Consider the following 18216-nt stretch of genomic DNA (forward strand, 5'->3'; position numbering starts at 1 on the left):
CTATACCCGCGGCTTTGCACACGTAAATCATTAGATCCAGCAGCTGAATTGAAATTTCGGGATTTTAAAAAAATCCCGGGGGAATTCCCGAAAATTTAATCGTGGTTTTCATTGACGTTAGGTTAAAAACAATCATGTCAAATTTCATGACTAAGCCCAGCGGTTGTTATTTAGAGATTTTATCCCTATCCCGTGGGAATATCGGAATAAAAAGTAGCGGTATGTTTTATTCCAGATGTCCAGCAATCTACGTACCAAATTTCATCCAAATCCGTCCAGCCGTTTCAGCCTGAAGGAGTAACAAACATACTCACTCACTCACAAACTTTCGCATTTATAATACTAGCTTTTGCCCGCGGCTTCGCTCGCGCAGATTTAGTATGTAGTTTAAAACGTTTTTGATCCCACGGGAGCCATACATACCTACATTATTTCGGGATTAAAAGTACCCTAGATGTTAATCCAGGATATTATTATATATTATTGTGTGCCAAATTTCATGCAAATCCGTTCAGTAGTTAAAGAGTCTTTGTATTGTATTGTATTGTAGTGTAGTTTTGCGTGTTAGAGTAACAAACATCCACCCATACAAACTTTCGCGTTTATAATACTTGTGTTTACCCGCGGCTTCGCACACGTAGGTAAATCATTAGATCCAGCAGCTGAATTGAAATTTCCGGATTTTTAAAAAAAAGCCGTGGTGGCCTAGTGGTTTGACCTATCGCCTCTCAAGCAGAGGGTCGTGGGTTCAAACCCCGGCTCGCACCTCTGAGTTTTTCGAAATTCATGTGCGGAATTACATTTGAAATTTACCACGAGCTTTGCGGTGAAGGAAAACATCGTGAGGAAACCTGCACAAATCTGCGAAGCGATTCAATGGTTCGAAGTTCCCAATCCGCACTGGGCCCGCGTGGAAACTATGGCCCAAGCCCTCTTGTTCTGAGAGGAGGCCTGTGCCCAGCAGTGGGACGTATATAGGCTGGGATGATGACTTATAAGTTTTCCAGGTGCAAAAAAAGCGCGCACGTGCGGTCAAGTGCCTACAATATTGTGGCAACTGCGCTTGGGAAAGCCATGAAAACACCAGAGTAAAAAACGCATAAATACCTGTTGTGTGCTAAAAGTAAAACAGATGTATAACTAGGTGCCAATCATTTTAATTCTGTAAGAGTTTACAACAAGGAAAAAGTGATAGCAAAAAGTTAAATATAACATTGCGATAATAAACATGGACATCGAAAAAACACGATAGTCCTTTGATAGACCATATGCTATAACAAATATGAAGTATACCAACATTAGACAACTGTGAAAAAGCATCTGCCATACGTATAACTCTACAAGCCATGGCGATGGTTTGTATAAACCGATTATGAGAAGTAAGCTTGCAATCGCCAGTACCATGATGGGGGCATATAACAGATAAACGCCGACTCTGCCAACCTTCAGAACTAAATCGTCGCTTTCTTGTTGGTTTTCTACTGAAACCACTATTAACAATATGATTAGGATAGAAAGCGGAAACAAAACCGAGTAGGCAATCAGTAAAGTTCCTCTCTTAAGGTTTATAACCCAACAGCAACTAGGAGCGATGCACATTATGTCTAGTAGGGACATTGTGTTCACTTAATGTGGTCTTGTGTTAATAATAGAACCAAATTAATAAATAAATAACAGGTGAAATGACAATAACAATAGGTACATCCTTATAATGACAAGTTTGAAAGGTGAGTGTTTGACAGAAGACTAGGCATTGATCAGAATTTAAGCGCATGTTAGGCAACATACACACTATGCGGCTAACCGCGCAGTTTTCGCTTGAGAACGAGACAGCTGTTTCTCAAGCGGTACAGTGGGAGTTCTAAAAATTGCAACAATTTCTAAGACTTTACTTTTTCACCCATTTCCGACTGTTTTGTTTTGTATTAAGTATACCTATTTTCGTACTGGACGCCATGCTCTTACTATTGCAGGTCCAGCTTCGGGGAGAAAACAAAGGCCTAAGTAAACTAATTCATGTCCATATAAATATACTTAGGTAAACTTAAAACTAGTCTGCTAATGTCGTTCGGAACTCGAAACAAAAGAGCGGTTTTATTTTTCTTTCTCATTTGAATCTTCAGGGAAACGAAAAAAACCGATGAGTCCCGAGCGACTAACATTTTGGTTGTACTGTACTAGCCGCGGATCCAGCCCTCTAAAAAGGTTGTGGTCACAGCCACCCGAAAATCGGTCAAATGCGAGTCGGAGCATGAACTTGCCCATGAACAATCATGACTCATGCATGAACAACTTTTGAATTTGATTACCTTTTTCCCTTTTTCCGCGCATCAAGACATTAGCCATCCAAGCATCTCGATATACCGTGAAAGTGTGTCGTCATAAGTCTATTAGGCTTGTGGGCATGCCCATCGTGCCCACAACGGTGGATCCGCCCTTGTACTGTACATCTAATAAAATAAGGTAGGTATAATAAAAGTATAATTTGTGTTTATTTTATTTATTATTTAATGTATTTTTGATACCTAACTAACTAAAAACGCTATGGCTTGACTCTAGCTTTTAACTGAATACTAATAACAACTGGTTTCTTAAATAATTCTGTCAAATCATTTCTAGTTTGTGACTTGATTTGTTGCAGCCTGCCGCCTCCTGCCCCTGATATAAGCCGAGCCACTCTCTCAGAAGGGCACTCTACTGCAACAGAACAAACTATCTTCTCTTCTCTATCCTCATAATACTCTAATTCCGTCTTCAAGTTGTATGGAAGTTCTTGGGCCAGAAAATCCATGAACTTGGCTCTTACTGCTTCCACTATTAATGATTCTGGAGTTTGATCTGTCCATTCGTCAGGGGCATATTGCAAAAACGCAGGTTTGGCATTGCTGAGGAGGTATTCCTGAAAAGTTATAAACAAGTAGTTGAAAATAATTTTATTTTTTTGCTTACTTGGACCTATTAAACTTTTGTCATTTGTGTCCCTGGCAAGTGTGCTTCTGGTACAATTTCAATTTATAATGATTTTTTAAGCTACCTAACTTAGCTTATTCCTTCAATAGCGTTTGAAACGCTTGTAGAATCACCGACAGCCAACCAAGGTGGAGGTGCAGGGATTAGTGTTTCAAGTCCACATCACGGAGTTTTATTTAAGTACTAGCCGTTACCTGCAACTATGCAATTTTCGGGATAAAAACTATCCCATGTCCTTCCCCCGAACCGAATTTTATCTAAATTGGTTCAGCGATTTAGACGAGATAAAGTAACAAACAACTTTCGCATTTATAATATTAGTGAGATGAGATTCATAATCTGGATTTTAAAGCTTTAACTTGAGCTCTCAGGACCTTTTTTTAAATTTCTTATAACTGATACCTAACAATTTTTTGAAATGTATTGTTGTTATGCTTTGACAAATAAAATCAATTAACCAAACAATTAGTTACAGACGTCATTGGAGGAACTTGTAGGGTATTTTTTTTTACACGAAAACAAGTCAACATCATGCGGATTTTAGTTTTATTTAACCTGACCAACCTTGCAAATGCCGGGATAAAAACTATCCCATGTCCTTCCCTGGGACTCAAACTATATGTACCGAAACCAAATTTTATCTAAATTGGTTCAGCGATTTAGACGAGATAAAGTAACAAACAAACAAACATACAGACTTCCATACTTTCGCATTTATAATATTAGTGAGATGAGATTCATAATAATGTCAAAGAACTGGTATTCTGTTCCTATATTTAAATACCTTTATATCCTTAACACCATCCCCATTTAAAGCAGAAACTAAGAAGATGTCTGAGAAATGACTGTAGCCTCTGTCTTTTCTGTTCTTTCTGCTTTGAGTCTCAGGACCTTGGACTGGGTTCCCAGCAAGCATTCCATTGGTTAAATTTCTTATAACTGATAGCAGCTGTCTTTTGGATTCTAATCTGTCTACCTGAAATCAAAAAAATATACAAATTACCAACTATTTTTTGAAATGTATTGTTGTTATGCTAGAAGGTGAGTGAAACAAATAAAATCAATTAACCAATCACAAACAATTAGTTACACACACACACACACACATGGCATGCGGGACGTTCCAGGGGTTAACTTTCACCAGGGGGTTAATCTCCTGGATCCCCTGGTCAACAGTTGAGGACATAATTTATTTATTTTTTACTTTACTTGATTGACATTCAGTTCAAATTGTGAAAACATAAATTTATTGTCGGGCCTCAGGAGGTATCAGATATGACAAATGAGATAAAATAGCAAAAACGAAAATCTATTACAATATCATCACCTCTTTTAGTTACTGCATGATTTGATTACAATAAAGTATTAATTTGTGAACCTTTATTGTTACAAAAACTAAAAATATTCTCACCTTATTAATAATTAGAAAACTTGGTGTATTTTCAGCACTGTTCAACATAGTCAGTACATCAGAATGCAGATAATCCTTAGTCCATTTATTAGATATGTCATGTACAACACCTATCACATCTGCACACCTCAGACTTTTGGTACATGCATTCATCATAGACTCTGGCAGCTTATATCTGAAAATTAAAGCCAATTATGTGATAAAAAAAACATGTATACAGTCAGAACTGTTTATAATGATATTGAAGGGACAGCAATATTTGGTTGTTAAGCATGGTTGGTTGTTATAACCAGTGCTACTTTGGTATATCTTGGTCGTCAAATCTGATATGTCATTATAACTGGTGTCGCTATAAACAGTTTTGACTGTAGATAACATAGATCTCTAGCCAGCCATTCTGAAAACTGTGTTTCGCAGACCGCTGGAGCTTCGTAAAATTGACCATAATCTAAATAAATACTCAAGGCCCTCAAGAGGCACAGTAAGGAAATCCAATTTCTTCTCTTCTAATTACTCAGGCACTATTTTGATTTCGCAAATTTATCTTATATCTGTTTCTGCTATTATTTTATTAACCCCCAATGCAAAAAGAGGGGTGTTATAAGTTTGACTGTTCTGTGTGTGCGTCTGACTGTAGCTCTGAAACGGGGGAACCGATTTTGGATGCATTTTTTTTATTCGATATCAGGTTTTCTTAGATATGTTTTATTAAAATCGGTTCAGCCGTTTTTGAGAGATAAACTTTGAAATGACAATGTCGGGAGGTTTTCAACTTATCTAAGTTCGTTAGGTTATAAGCTTGTAGGTACTCCTTTGCCGCAATTGAATAGGTCAGTAGCCACTATAGTAAGTTGACCGGTTGGCAACTCTAGAGGCCATAAGTATTGCCTAACATTTCAGATGCTCACAATCGCAAACAAAAAACAGGTTTTGTATGTGAAATCTGTCATTTGATTGCGATCATACTTTGTAGAAAGTAATGCTAAATAAATAGCAAATATTAAGTTTATTTTATGGCTGTTCTAAAAAATTTTAAGAAAATATGTAATTTAATTGGCAAATTTTTAATCCAGTAATCAATTTTGTACAAAATAAAATAAGCTAAATTACCTTTTTTGTTCCTTTTCTGTAGCAACTCCAGGTGTGTCCAGAAATATTATCTGTGTGTCGTTTTGAAAACACATTGCTCTTACAAGCCGTGTTGTTGTATGAACTTTGTTAGAAGCTGCACATATCTAAGAGTAGAAACTAATAATTCTAAGCATGTGTAAAAAAAAAGATTCAAATAAAATTAAATTCTATGAGATCGAATAGTTAAATGCGTCACAAAACGTAAGGTTATCTAATCTTATTAGGCTACAGTTTATTTACCTTCCTCTCCACTATGTTATTAATTAATGTACTTTTTCCAGAATTTGGAGCTCCAATAATAGCAACGTTGACGACTTTGCTGATACTTTTGTTTGCTTGTTCAGGCTGAGAAGAATAAAACACTGACCGCAATACTAGTGCTTTGCTATAAGTAACGCGAAGCGAGCATAACATTAATGTGCACATTTTGGTTTGAAATGTATTAAGGTCATTGAGTTAATTTGGTTTAACGCTTTAACGAAACCAATTATTTTGTGTTTCGCTCGCTTTATTAATTTTCTCTTTTTAATACCACACACCACTTTGTTCAAAAAATTTACAGTGTTGCCAACAACTTGGAACCTGATAACGCCATTTTCCACAGCTTGAGTAGCCTAATGCAGCTAAATTTGAACTGAGGTGAGGTCGCCTAAAAAAGTAGCCTATGTATTATTCCCGATCAGGGGCCTATTGCATAATTCGACTAATAATATTAGAAAATAATACAAGTTACTAGTTATCAATTTAAAAGTTGTGTTATTTCGTGTTTTCACTAATTATATTAGAAAATTTTGCTACATAAATTACTAATAATATCTTGAAAGTTACAAGCAAATTCATCATTATTTACAAGTACTAATAAATTTCGTTGCATAACATATTTTTGCTAACTTGTAATAAGCGTCCTAATATTATTAGAAAAACACAAAATTACAAGTACTCGTAACCAAGTTGGCTGAGTGAGGTAAACCTTTGGCCATCTGTGGACTTTGCAATGAAACATATAAATGTTGGCGGGAACAGTAACGTCAACGTAAAACTTTTTTCGAAATTTCTAACTGTGAAAATGGTTTGGGAAGGAATTTGGATCAATTCACACTAGGTGTGTTTATTCCAGAAACTACATCCGATAATCAAAAAAATACGGATACCGCGTATGCAGATCAGGAATAATCCGAATATTGATCATTCTAATAATTTATTTAAGTGTTCGTACATTAGTAATAGGTAACAACAGAGAATTTCGTCAAATTGTTCAAATTTCTTTATTAATAAAAGTAAAAAAAAAATGTTTTTTCCTAAAGTTGATCCTGAGCAATAAAATTTAACAGTAATAGGCAAGAATAAAGTCTTTATTAATAAAAGTAAAAAAAAAAATGTTTTTTCCTAAAGTTGATCCTGTCCTTTAGTATTTTTAGTACTTATTTATTTATTTGGCAAGAAACATAAAATACATAAGGCCTTATTCTAATAAGTCTTACAATATTATGCACACTGGTAGGGTATAGCCACATTTATAATAATGTTATCTAATTCTATTAGGCAACTAAAAAGTAAGATATCCTACGTACTTGCATTAAAGCTTAAAAACTACGGTTACATTATGCTATAAGTAAATTAGATTGTTATAAACTAATATTATTGTACTTACTACAAGTTACAACCAAAATCACTAATAGTATTAGCTTGTAAGTACTTTTATGCAATAGGCCCCAGGTGTCAAATTTCATAACTCTAAGGGGCTGAAAAGTTAGTAAGATGTGCTAAATATTTGCACGGAACCCTACACTGCGCTTATTCAGTTTTATTGTTAATTTTGCATGTTATTTTGAATTATTTATTGATTCGTTTGCTCTTTTCTTTTTCTTCGACTCTACAATTTGCGTGGGAGGAATTATTTTTGCTTATGCTTTCGTTCAACTACTATAAGGCCCTTGTCCTTCAATTAGCCTAAAAGGCGACCAGTCGCCATTTAGAATTTTACGTCGCTGATTTCCATCCTGAGTAGCCTAATTGACTACAAATTGCATGCGTTGGCAACACTGACCATTCAATCAATTTTTATTATGCTATTATCTGTCAATGTCATGTCAGTGTCAGTCACTTCATAAGGCTAGTACTCCACTTACGCAAAAAAAAACAGAGTGAAAAAAATACTCATGTTGGCGTAATGAGGGCTATCGTTTTTTGTCTCACTAGTGACCTCACAGGACAGGTGAAAAACCTCACGGAACAGTGCGCCATCTAGATGGCGCACTGTTCCGTGAGGTTTTTCACCTGTCCTCTCCCAGAGGCACAAATTTGTGCCCAAAATCCTTCGATCCTGTTATCCTGGGAGATGACAGATTAAGTATGGCTTTCAAAGTCTGTTATTACGGGCGTGAAAACAAAGTTTAGATTAAAATCATATTTAATACAACTTAAAACCGTAAGTACCATAAAAATATCGAGCATGCCACAGTGTTGCATAGTCCCCGTTTTGTTCGGAAAAAAGGGAGGACAAAGGTTTCCGAAAGACAAAACACAACATTCATTGCCCCGGAACGCATATTTGCCATAATTAGTTTCAGATATTGCAAAATATTCACAAAATTATTCTAATTATAAATAAACCCGCGTAGCTCACCCAAAAACTATGAGATTTGACATTTCGGAGACCTCACGCTACACTAGCGCCTCTAGTGGCGAATTCATACGCGATAGCTCTCATTGTTCAAGCACTTAAAAAACTCTGATTTACAAATGCAAAGTAGCTGATGAAATGAAAAATCCTTTTTCACTTCTCATGAGTCGAAAATCGAACTTCGTATCGTACTATCGTTCTCACTCTCGTATTAAGTAATATTAGCGTCTGCGGGACGGTACGATACAAACTGCGATGTTTAGGCTTCCGTAACCAAAATGGCAAAAACGGAACCCTTATAGTTTCGCCATGTCTGTCTGTCTGTCTGTCTGCCTGTGCTCATGGACTATCAATGCTAGAAAGCTGTAATTTTGCACGAATATATAATGTAAACTATGCCGACAAAACGGTACAAAAAAAATAGTTTTTTTTTATTGTACCTCCCTCCCATAGACGTAGTGTTTTTTTTTTACATCCAACCTTGTAGTGTGGGGTATCGTTGGATAAGTCTTTAAAAACCATTAGGGGGTTGCTAAAACGATTTTTCGATTCAGTGATTTGTTTGCAAAATATTCAAGTGCAAATTTTCATTAAAATCGAGCATCTCCCCCTCCCTTTAAAATCTAAACCGATGGGTGGGAAAATTTGAAAAAATTTAGGATGGTAGCAAATATATCAAACTTACAAGGCAAACTATAACGGTTCTGTTTTCTTGAGAATACCTATTAGTAGTTTAAGAGTAAATAGCAGCCTAAGGTATAAAATATACCTAAACTTGGAACATTCTGTACAAAATACGAAATCCTTCGAAAGAATATTACTTAATTTTTTCGTAATGGCTACGGAGCCGTAATTCGGGCGTGTCCGACAGGCTTGAATTTTTTTTTTTTGAATTTTGTAGTAGCCTATTAGTCCCATGCACCACCCGCCCCGCTACCACAGATAATTTTAAACCCCGCCCTTCAAAGGTGTTTTTCTAGTCACTGCCAAAAAATACCGCCACCGTTTCCGAAAACGCGTGCGATAAGAAAGCAAGCAAGTACTTATCTAGCAAGCAACAAGCATTGTATTGCTTGCATATGGCTGCATTGCATGCAAGCAAGTGAACGGAACGGACCGAGCGAGTCCGTCTCAAGTGAAGAAGTGAACTTTTTCGCGAGTCAATGAAATTAACTGTGTGGTGGTTTTATTCTTAGAAGCAAAATTATTTCAGTATTATTTGTTTTTAATTTTACTTTAAATTAAGTTCATCTAAAAGAAGCTGGGTGACTTCAACACACCGGTATGATTTTACTCAGGTAAGTTTCGGCCTTTCGGTAAATAGTTAAGTAATTGAATTGTTTTACTATAATTGCTTACTATTTTACTGAGTATTTTGTCATAATCGTTAACTTTAATAAACTTGTTACAGAAATGTCAGAGATAAAGTATAAAAAAGAGATTTTATCTGCAATTGATCACTTGCGCTCGCGAAAATCGAGACCGGACATCAATAGAATTTGCAAATTTATGTTAAAGTTTTACAAAGTTGCTCCAAAATACACTAAAGCGGATCTCAAACGTTGCCTTAAAGAGAAAAGCATATTCAAAGTTGATTATAAAGATAATGAGAGCTACAGAAACGCTGCCAAGTGGAGAAGGAAATCAAGCCAAAACAATAGTAAGTCACAAAACTAAATTTGTGAGTTGTTAATCTTATGATTCATAACCACAATAATGTTAATAAGGATACTCAACATATAACTAAACTTTTCCACTTGAAAGCATAAAGATTTAAAACATCTGTTTTTTTTTGTAGAGATGGCGACTGCAATAGCTACAAGTGAGAGAAGAATAATCACATCGGCCATAGCCACTCTCATTTACCAAGATCAAAGTTATCTTGAAAATGGTATTGCTTTTGAAGATCTTGTGAAGGCTGCAGCCTCGCAAGAATCCAAATATTCTAAGAAGCAGCTTGAGACAATAGTCAATAAAGAACTGTCCTCAGGCAGTCTTGTGAAACTATCCAATGGTAATCTGGCTTTAGGGCCAGCTGACCATGATGGTGATAGCTCTGACAGTTTCAAGTTTGACTACAATGTTGAGTCAACTACAAAGGTATGTATTCCTTAGTATTACACTAGTCATTAGCTATGGCTTTACTTGCATCTCTATCATTAGATCTTGCATTCAGTGGCAACCTATTAACATTCAGTGCCAAGAACCGGACTATTTATTAAGTTCTCTGTTTGTAGGCAATTATTGCTGCAAAGCCAAAAAATATAGCAAGGCTTTGCACGGCAACTTTTTTAGAGTATGTAAATCTAAAGCATTTAATTTTCTGCTATTAACTAGATATTAAAAAGTTAAAAAATGAGTCCACTCGGGCTTTTGTGAACAGTCAGACACTTTGTTTTCTCCTATCAGACTTGTTATGTATTAATATGGTGCTATTAGTCTTGTGATTGAATTTTAATGAGATTTGTATGTTCACTGAACTAAATGATCTTTGCTTTTGTATCAACCTTGTTGTACTTATCTATCTTTTGAGACCAATATTTTTAATTTTCAGTAGTAAATTGATTAGCTTGTGAAGTTCCCAAACTTTATTAGTTGCCAGTGCACTTACAGCTCTTTGACTCTGCAAATCAGCTAAATGCAGTAGGGTACATTCATACACTGATAGCTAGGCACAAAAATAAAATATAACAATATAAGGCAATTGGTATCTTTGGTTTTGGAGCTTGTAAGTATTAATCGGTGATTTGGTATTACATATTTTAATTCAAAGTCAGTCAAAATTCAAATTCAAAATTCAAAAATTCAAAATTCAAATTATTCATTTATTCAATTTAGGCTATAACAAGCACATGAATTATTTTTCTTTATACTCTATGGGCGCCCCAGGGCACCGTGGCGCATTCTTTAGGATCTCCTGAGATGAAGACCTCAAGATTGGCAATATCCAATCCAAACACTGTTAATGATCTAACTAGATAATTAGTAAAATTGTTAAATAATGTAGGTAGTTAGTGAGTTTAAAAAAAAATGGCTCTGTCCATCAAATAACAATTTTACTAATCTAGTGCAGGGGTGGCCAACTTGATTAGACCCAAGATCTACTTTTTTGAACATGAAACTACTATTACTAAGATCTACTGTTTACATACTTCTAGAAATCTTAAATTAAACAGCATTGTTCAGTATACATTTTTTGCCTTGCCATGATCGACTAGACTTATAGTCGCGATGGACCGGTTGGCCACCCCTGGTCTAGGGTTCGATTTTCGGTAAAAAATTTGTAGGAAACAAAATCATAAGAGGTCTTAGATTATATAGTACTCAAAATAGTGGTGGATGAAAGATAAAGGTATTAGTACCTAGGTATAGAGAAAATGTAAAACAACAGACGCGAATCTAACTTAGGTAACATTGTCTGTTTAAAAAACATTTTGCTAAAATACTTCAATTAGTTGTCAATTTTAAATACTGTCAGGTAAAATTAAAAATATATAAACATGAGTAATTTTGCCAAACAGTGAATTGTCAACTTCTATTTTACAGATGACTTCCTCAGCCAATTCGTCATGTCGATCCTCACCGCAGCGAGTGCGCGGACGGCCCAAAAAACGGGGCGGTGGAGGATCCTCTAGCACAGGACCAAGTAACAGCATGACCAGAAATGCAGGTGTTCGAGTGGGTGAGAGACGTAAAATGGCCAAAAAAGTCTTTGACCCCTCTGATAATAATGTACCCAGCAAACGTAAAAGAGGCAGACCAGTTGGCTCACTCAATAAGAGCACCATTAAGAAACGACTAATGATCACAGGCCAAGGCGGTAAAGATAAAGAAGGCACACCACTTTCCGAAAGTCAAATGTCTCTAGACGGAAGTGGTGATGAGCTAGACCAAGATGAGCCTTCATCACATGAGAGTTCAGGAGGTGTATGTTCAGTATGCCTTGTGCAGAAATCCCGTGCGTCAAATGACAGACTTGTTGAATGCAGAGATTGCAATAATAAGGCCCATTTAAACTGCCTTCAATCAGGATCTGGTATATTAAAGCCTAGACCAGATAACACCTGGCAATGTCCACATTGCAAAACGTGTGTAGTTTGCTGTGAGACTAATGATGCTGTAAGTTTTATTTTGTTATTGTTGAATCTATAAACCCAATCTTGCTATTCCCTATGCTAATAATACATTATTTTTCAGGGTATTTTAACTGTATGCAGTATTTGTTCTGATTCATATCATGCACTCTGTCACACACCACGCATTCCAGAACGGCTTAAGGCTTGGGATCAGTGGGAGTGCAACAACTGCTTAGAATCTAGACCAACAGTTGTTAGATCACCAGCTATCATTCCTAGGAGTTTAGAGTACAGTATCCAGGACCATGATTCTCCTCCAGTGCAGCCATTCCTACAGCCACACGAGTTGGATCGGGCCGGGTCCAAACTTGCTGAAGATGCCCCCATTGATCCAAGGATACCAGATATAACAAATTGGACAACAGATGATGTCTATGAATATTTTTTGGAGAATTTTGAAGAAGCGGCTCCTTTATTGAAGGAACAGGTGAGTAGATATAGCAAGAACTACAGTAGTTCAGTTTTTATTTCTAATCTTTCTTATCATTAACATAAATAAAATATATTATATGTTTATCTAACTAGGAATTAGACCCACACCCACCCACAGTATTTACTGGTATTATATTTCGGAGTTAGAAAATAGAACCTCGTATTGTACCATCCTACTTACGCTAATAGTATTTTCTAATAGGAGTGAAGACAACGATGTTACAATAAAAACTTTGAAATTCAAATTTGGGATTAGACCCTCTGTTTAGAAAAAGTTTGCGTACACAATCACAATCACAATTATGATTGGTTATTTGGAGTCTTTTTCTATTTTTTATTTCAACTCCAAATTTGTTACTTTTACGGTCATCCTGTAAAACCATATCGAAAATACAAACTGAGACATGGATGCACAAAAAAAAACAAGAAAAAGAGACCACCGCTGTTAATCGAACCCAGGTCCTCAGCATTCCGTGCTGCGTGCCATACATCTACACTACCACTGGACAGTAGTACAGACAAGAATTTCTCCTATGCACACATATCTCAAGTTGCTTTTTTATACTACGCTACTTAAGCAGCAGCACTAGCGACATCTATGTTTTACTCTCATCGAGCAATTCGCATCGAGCAAACGCAATCAAATTATAATTGGTTATTTGGAGTCTCTATGTCTCAGTTTGTATTTTCGATATGGTTTTACGGATGGACCGTAAAAGTAACAAATTTGGAGTTGAAATAAAAAATACAAAAAGACTCCAAATAACCAATCATAATTTGATTGCTTAGTAGCGACATCTCTTGTCTGGGTAAGCGGTTAGTTCCGAAAGGGTGTTACTTGTCTCGATGAGAGCGAAACATAGATGTCGTTTTCGAACCCAGCCGAGTATGAAAAGAGTTACGACAACGAACTTTACGTACAATCCATGTCAAGGTCAACTCAAAATTCAAATGTAAAAGTTACGACAGTGGACCTTTATGTACAATCCATGTCAAATTCAAATGTAATTAACCCGCACGATCGTTTCGGCTGGGTTCGGAAGAGCAAGTGCTGCTGCTTAAGTAGCGTAGTAGAAAAAAGCAACCTGAGATATGTGTGCATGGGAGAAATTCGTGTCTGTACTCCTGTCCAGTTGTAGTGTAGGGGTAAGAAACGCAGCACGGAATGCTGAGAACCTGAGTTCGATTCCCAGTGCTGGACTCTTTTTCTGGTTTTTCTGTGCATCCATGTCTCAGTTTGTATTTTCGAAACACTTCACAAATCATTTTTTATAAAGTTGCTCCTTAACCTAATATCTATTATGTTTGTGGATGGATTTGGATCAAATGAAGGTATACGTCGTAGTCGAGAAACGAAAGCGCGGTGCAGGATTAGACAGTTCTCCATGTGGGAACTAGATGGCGTTAGGAGTCTCTACATGTAAATTAGATAGCAGAATCTCTGGAATAAACAATATATGAAATCCCATAATCTCAATCTCTGAATTTAGGGACATGGCATTTTTGCACAGGTGTTTTTCATACGCCGTCAACGAAGACCACGATTTAATTTTTTAGGAAAAGAGTGAAATAAAATTACGTTAAGTACCCTTACGGTTTTTTTTTTATTGTTTTCCAGGAATTCGACGGGCACGCATTGAGTATGGCAAGACGCGCTGACATCGTGAGAGGCTTGGGCCTTCCGCTTGGTCCAGCTTTGGCTTTATACCGCATAGTAGTCAAGCTGCAGACCAGAAAAGATGATTGGACAATGTGTTGGGGTTAAGCTAAGCATGAATATTAACCCTTAGTTTTATGATATTTGTAGGATTAAATATTATGCAAATAAAATAAGGGATTATTTGGCACAATGAAATATGAACCAAAAGAGAATACTGTTATAAACTTGTAAATTAAATGAACTAGATTTATGAAGCTAAATATATTCTTTAAGAGAACCCTACTTTTGTGTACGTTTTTGTACACACTTAGTTAGGAGATTTCCCTGGAGTTTCATGAAATACTGTTATCTACATTATTCTTGTACTAGGTGTATCTCAAATTCTAGAATATAAACCGGTAAGGATTGAACATGCCTATTATGATAATAATGGCTAACCAGCCAATCATTTTTATCAATTAATAAATGTAGTATTGATGTGCCTACATGTTAGATTTTGTAACACCTTGTCAACCTTGTGTAATAAATAACTAAAACATATACATATATGTACATGGTGTTTTCCTGAACCCAATAAACGATTATTTTTACCTCCTGGGCCCAATTGCGTAATAAAATACAAGCTAATAAGTATTTTTTATCTTGTACCTTTGGGGAGAGAATGCCTTAGTTGCCACACGCTTGGCAGGCGGGTTGGTAAAAAAAAATAAAAAAAATAAGTATTAGTGAATCTCAATACAAACTCGCCAATTCTATTTACTTGTTTGTTATGCGATCGGTTTCTGATGGTCTCATTCATTAAATCGGAATCAAGTGTACGATTTGAACACGTCTATAAAACAAATGGACCTTACAAAGTAGGTATACATTAGAAAGGGTAGATTCTTAAGGTTAGATCTTTGCTTTGGTTATTTTTGAGGACATGGGGGTTAATATAATAAAAAGAACTAAAATTCTGCTTACGTAATACTCGAATGATCCCTCTTATGAAAAGCAATTGCCGCCATTGATTGAATAAGGTGAATTGCGGGTGCATTGCCGGGCCTTTGAATAGTTCACGATTTTTGTCACTGTCTTTTAGCACTAGTATAAAATCGACGTATTTATAAACCGAAAAGTACAAAAATAATATAACAATTTGTTACGTCTGCAGACGACACGCTATAATTTACTTATTCTTTTGAAACAAATGAAGGCGACACAAGGAAAATAGTCCTAATTTAACTAATAAAGGAAGACCATTATAGTTAAGAATGAAAGAAACCAATGGCTAGCCAAGACGTAGCATTTTATTGTGAAGGCATGGCCTGTTTTTCTTACTCAATTGTAATATATTTCATTAAAGTAAATAAATCTTTAAAATCATATATTTACATCCTATTATTTACATCAGAGACTAAATCTGCTCTCGGCAACTGTGGTCAATGTTGATCAAAGTGCTTCATAAATGATAAAAATATATTGAAAAATAATGTGGCAGCATTTATGTATAACACTCTGTATTGTGTTGGTAAATAGTAAAAGTTGAAAAACTGTACCGGAGGCCAGAATAAACAGTCACCCTGAAACAAAAAATATATGTTTGTTTTAGATTTTTAATGTTCTATGTTATGATATGATTTCCATAAATAATTAATTTTATAAAGGTTAATTTAAGCATGAAAATATCATCTCAGCCTAAATGTGTCCCACTGCTGGGCACAGGCCTCCTCTCAGAATATGAGGGTTTGGGCCTTAGTTCCCAAGCAGGCCTGGCCCATATTGGGAATTTCACATACAACATGGATTTTTTGCTTGTGCATGCAGATTTCCTCTCATGTTTTCCTTAACCATAAGGTTCATGGGAAATTTCAATTTTGTAATTTCACAAAACTCCCAAAGAGCTGAGGGTTTCCCTTGACCCTTTGCTTGTAAGGCCATAAGCTCAAACCAATAGGCTACTGTAACTTCAAAAAAGGAAAAACAAATAAATGAAGGCAAGCAGTACCTCGTACAACACCACATAACATTACTAATGTAGCTACAACCTCACAAGCCAAGCTTCGTCCCGCAACAATTCGAACTTGCAAAACATAACTGCAGCTATATTATAAAAATAACTACAACACAACATGCTTAATAATGCATGCAACTATTTAAATACTGATTGTTTTTTTTTTTTTTTGGAGTCTTTTTGTATTTTTTATTTCAACTCCAAATTTGTTACTTTTATGGGTATACCGTGAAACCATATCGAAAATACAAACTGAGACATGGGTGCACAGAAAAACCAGAAAAAGAGATCAGCGCTGGGAATCGAACCCAGGTCCTCAGCAATCCGTGCTGCGTGCTTTAACCCCTACACCACCGCTGCGCTGGAGCGGTGGTGTAGGGGTTAAAGCACGCAGCACGGATTGCTGAGGACCTGGGTTCGATTCCCAGCGCTGATCTCTTTTTCTGGTTTTTCTGTGCATCCATGTCTCAGTTTGTATTTTCGATATTTAAATACTGTCACACCGGATTTCTATAAACGGACAAGTCTCTATGTAGCTGCTCTTCTGATGGACAAAAAGGTGAGGTAGCTGTAAAGAACTAACCATGTACACATATAAAAACTTCTGCCTTAACTCCTCAGTGCTCTGTTCAGGTGATTTTTTTTCCATTAAACCCATACCATAGAAAAAGAATATTATAGTGGCTGGAGATGCAAATGTTTGATCACAAATTATTTTCTTGATAGCTGTTTTAGCATCAGCTCTTGGCATAAGTTTGTCTAGGTAGACATAGTAGAAATGGTGCAGAGGACCCATTAGAGTTCCAACAAAAAACATTCTCTCTGAAATTAAGATAAGTAGGGATAAAATTAAAATAAATTACAAGATATGTATTACTGCTAACTAGTTTACATACCACATCTTTGCCAATCATATCTCTCAGGAATAAGCTTATTCTGATATTCAATTTCTTGTTGTATTAAATCTCCAATAGCCATAAAGCTACCGGATGTAATGCTGTTAGTGAAAAGCAGATTTCTTTTGTTGAAAAAGAAGGCAATGCCTCGTTGAATCATGGCACAATACGTCTTCATGCGTTTCTAGCATCAGAGGAACTTATACTGTCTGAATTTTCACGTCATACACGGTATTATATTATAATCATCCACCTGAAAAATGAAAATAGTCTCATAACCTTGATAATGAAACCTTGAGAAGTAATTTTTTAGCTAAAAAGTAAAACTCTTATGTCGATTATCAACCTATAACTATCCAATTAAATTATATTTTACAATACTCACAGTCAATAATAAAACACATTAAAATTACTGGTATTTTATTCTGACTTCAATCAAAGCCTGAATATAAGAAATCACGACACGACCAAAAATTAAAAAAATGCGCCTAAGCCACAAAGCAGCACATTCACTATCTGTCTTGTCTTGCAGTCAAAGTCATAACTGACATTACGACAGACGGGAGTAGGTAATACCAAATGTTTGTTAGAGAAATTTTATTCTGAATAATATCGATTAGTATAATAAAATAAAGAGTGTTTTTTATTAATTTTTATTGGACCGAGTCCCGGGCGGGGCAGGCGAGTTTTAGAAATATCTTTGAACTTAGTTTTGTTTCTTTTTAAAAATAAAGGAATGTCTCCTTTAAGTAAAATGATTATGATGGTAGTCCCTCCAGGCCAGGGGCCGACTTATTTTTCCACACTGTATAATTATGATACATTGTAAACCCACCCTGCGCCCTCCTCCTCTTCCACATTAAACAAACAATAAATCAGGCTTACGCGTCATTTTCAGACGAATTTTGGCGTGAAACTATAAACAATACATAATTAATATTATTATATCACATATAGTCAATTA

At 35.9% G+C, this 18216-nt stretch overlaps 3 protein-coding genes across 3 annotated transcripts; 1 reads left to right on the forward strand and 2 right to left on the reverse strand.

Moving 5' to 3' along the window:
* Positions 1-1170: 1170 nt before the first annotated feature.
* LOC141433412 (GTPase Era, mitochondrial-like) lies at positions 1171-6111 on the reverse strand. The gene is made up of 5 exons (XM_074095442.1): positions 5753-6111; positions 5492-5616; positions 4382-4556; positions 3755-3946; positions 1171-2899 (listed from the first exon to the last, which is right to left on the reverse strand). Exons 1-5 carry the CDS (start codon positions 5936-5938, stop codon positions 2543-2545), a joined length of 1035 nt encoding a protein of 344 aa, XP_073951543.1. The 5' UTR covers positions 5939-6111; the 3' UTR covers positions 1171-2542.
* A 2996-nt stretch (positions 6112-9107) lies between these two features.
* Positions 9108-14903, forward strand: Lint-O (L(3)mbt interactor in ovarian somatic cells). The gene is made up of 6 exons (XM_074095443.1): positions 9108-9433; positions 9547-9795; positions 9934-10235; positions 11682-12254; positions 12333-12698; positions 14322-14903. The coding sequence occupies exons 2-6, from the start codon at positions 9549-9551 to the stop codon at positions 14466-14468; spliced, it is 1635 nt and encodes a 544-aa protein (XP_073951544.1). The 5' UTR covers positions 9108-9433; positions 9547-9548; the 3' UTR covers positions 14469-14903.
* An 85-nt stretch (positions 14904-14988) lies between these two features.
* LOC141433414 (mpv17-like protein 2) lies at positions 14989-17767 on the reverse strand. Its single transcript, XM_074095445.1, has 4 exons — positions 17638-17767; positions 17253-17505; positions 16940-17178; positions 14989-15925 (listed from the first exon to the last, which is right to left on the reverse strand). Exons 2-4 carry the CDS (start codon positions 17428-17430, stop codon positions 15785-15787), a joined length of 558 nt encoding a protein of 185 aa, XP_073951546.1. The 5' UTR covers positions 17431-17505; positions 17638-17767; the 3' UTR covers positions 14989-15784.
* Between the last annotated feature and the right edge of the window lie 449 nt (positions 17768-18216).

The sequence above is a fragment of the Choristoneura fumiferana genome, chromosome 12 (assembly GCF_025370935.1).
Source record: "Choristoneura fumiferana chromosome 12, NRCan_CFum_1, whole genome shotgun sequence".
Lineage (NCBI taxonomy): Eukaryota > Metazoa > Arthropoda > Insecta > Lepidoptera > Tortricidae > Choristoneura > Choristoneura fumiferana.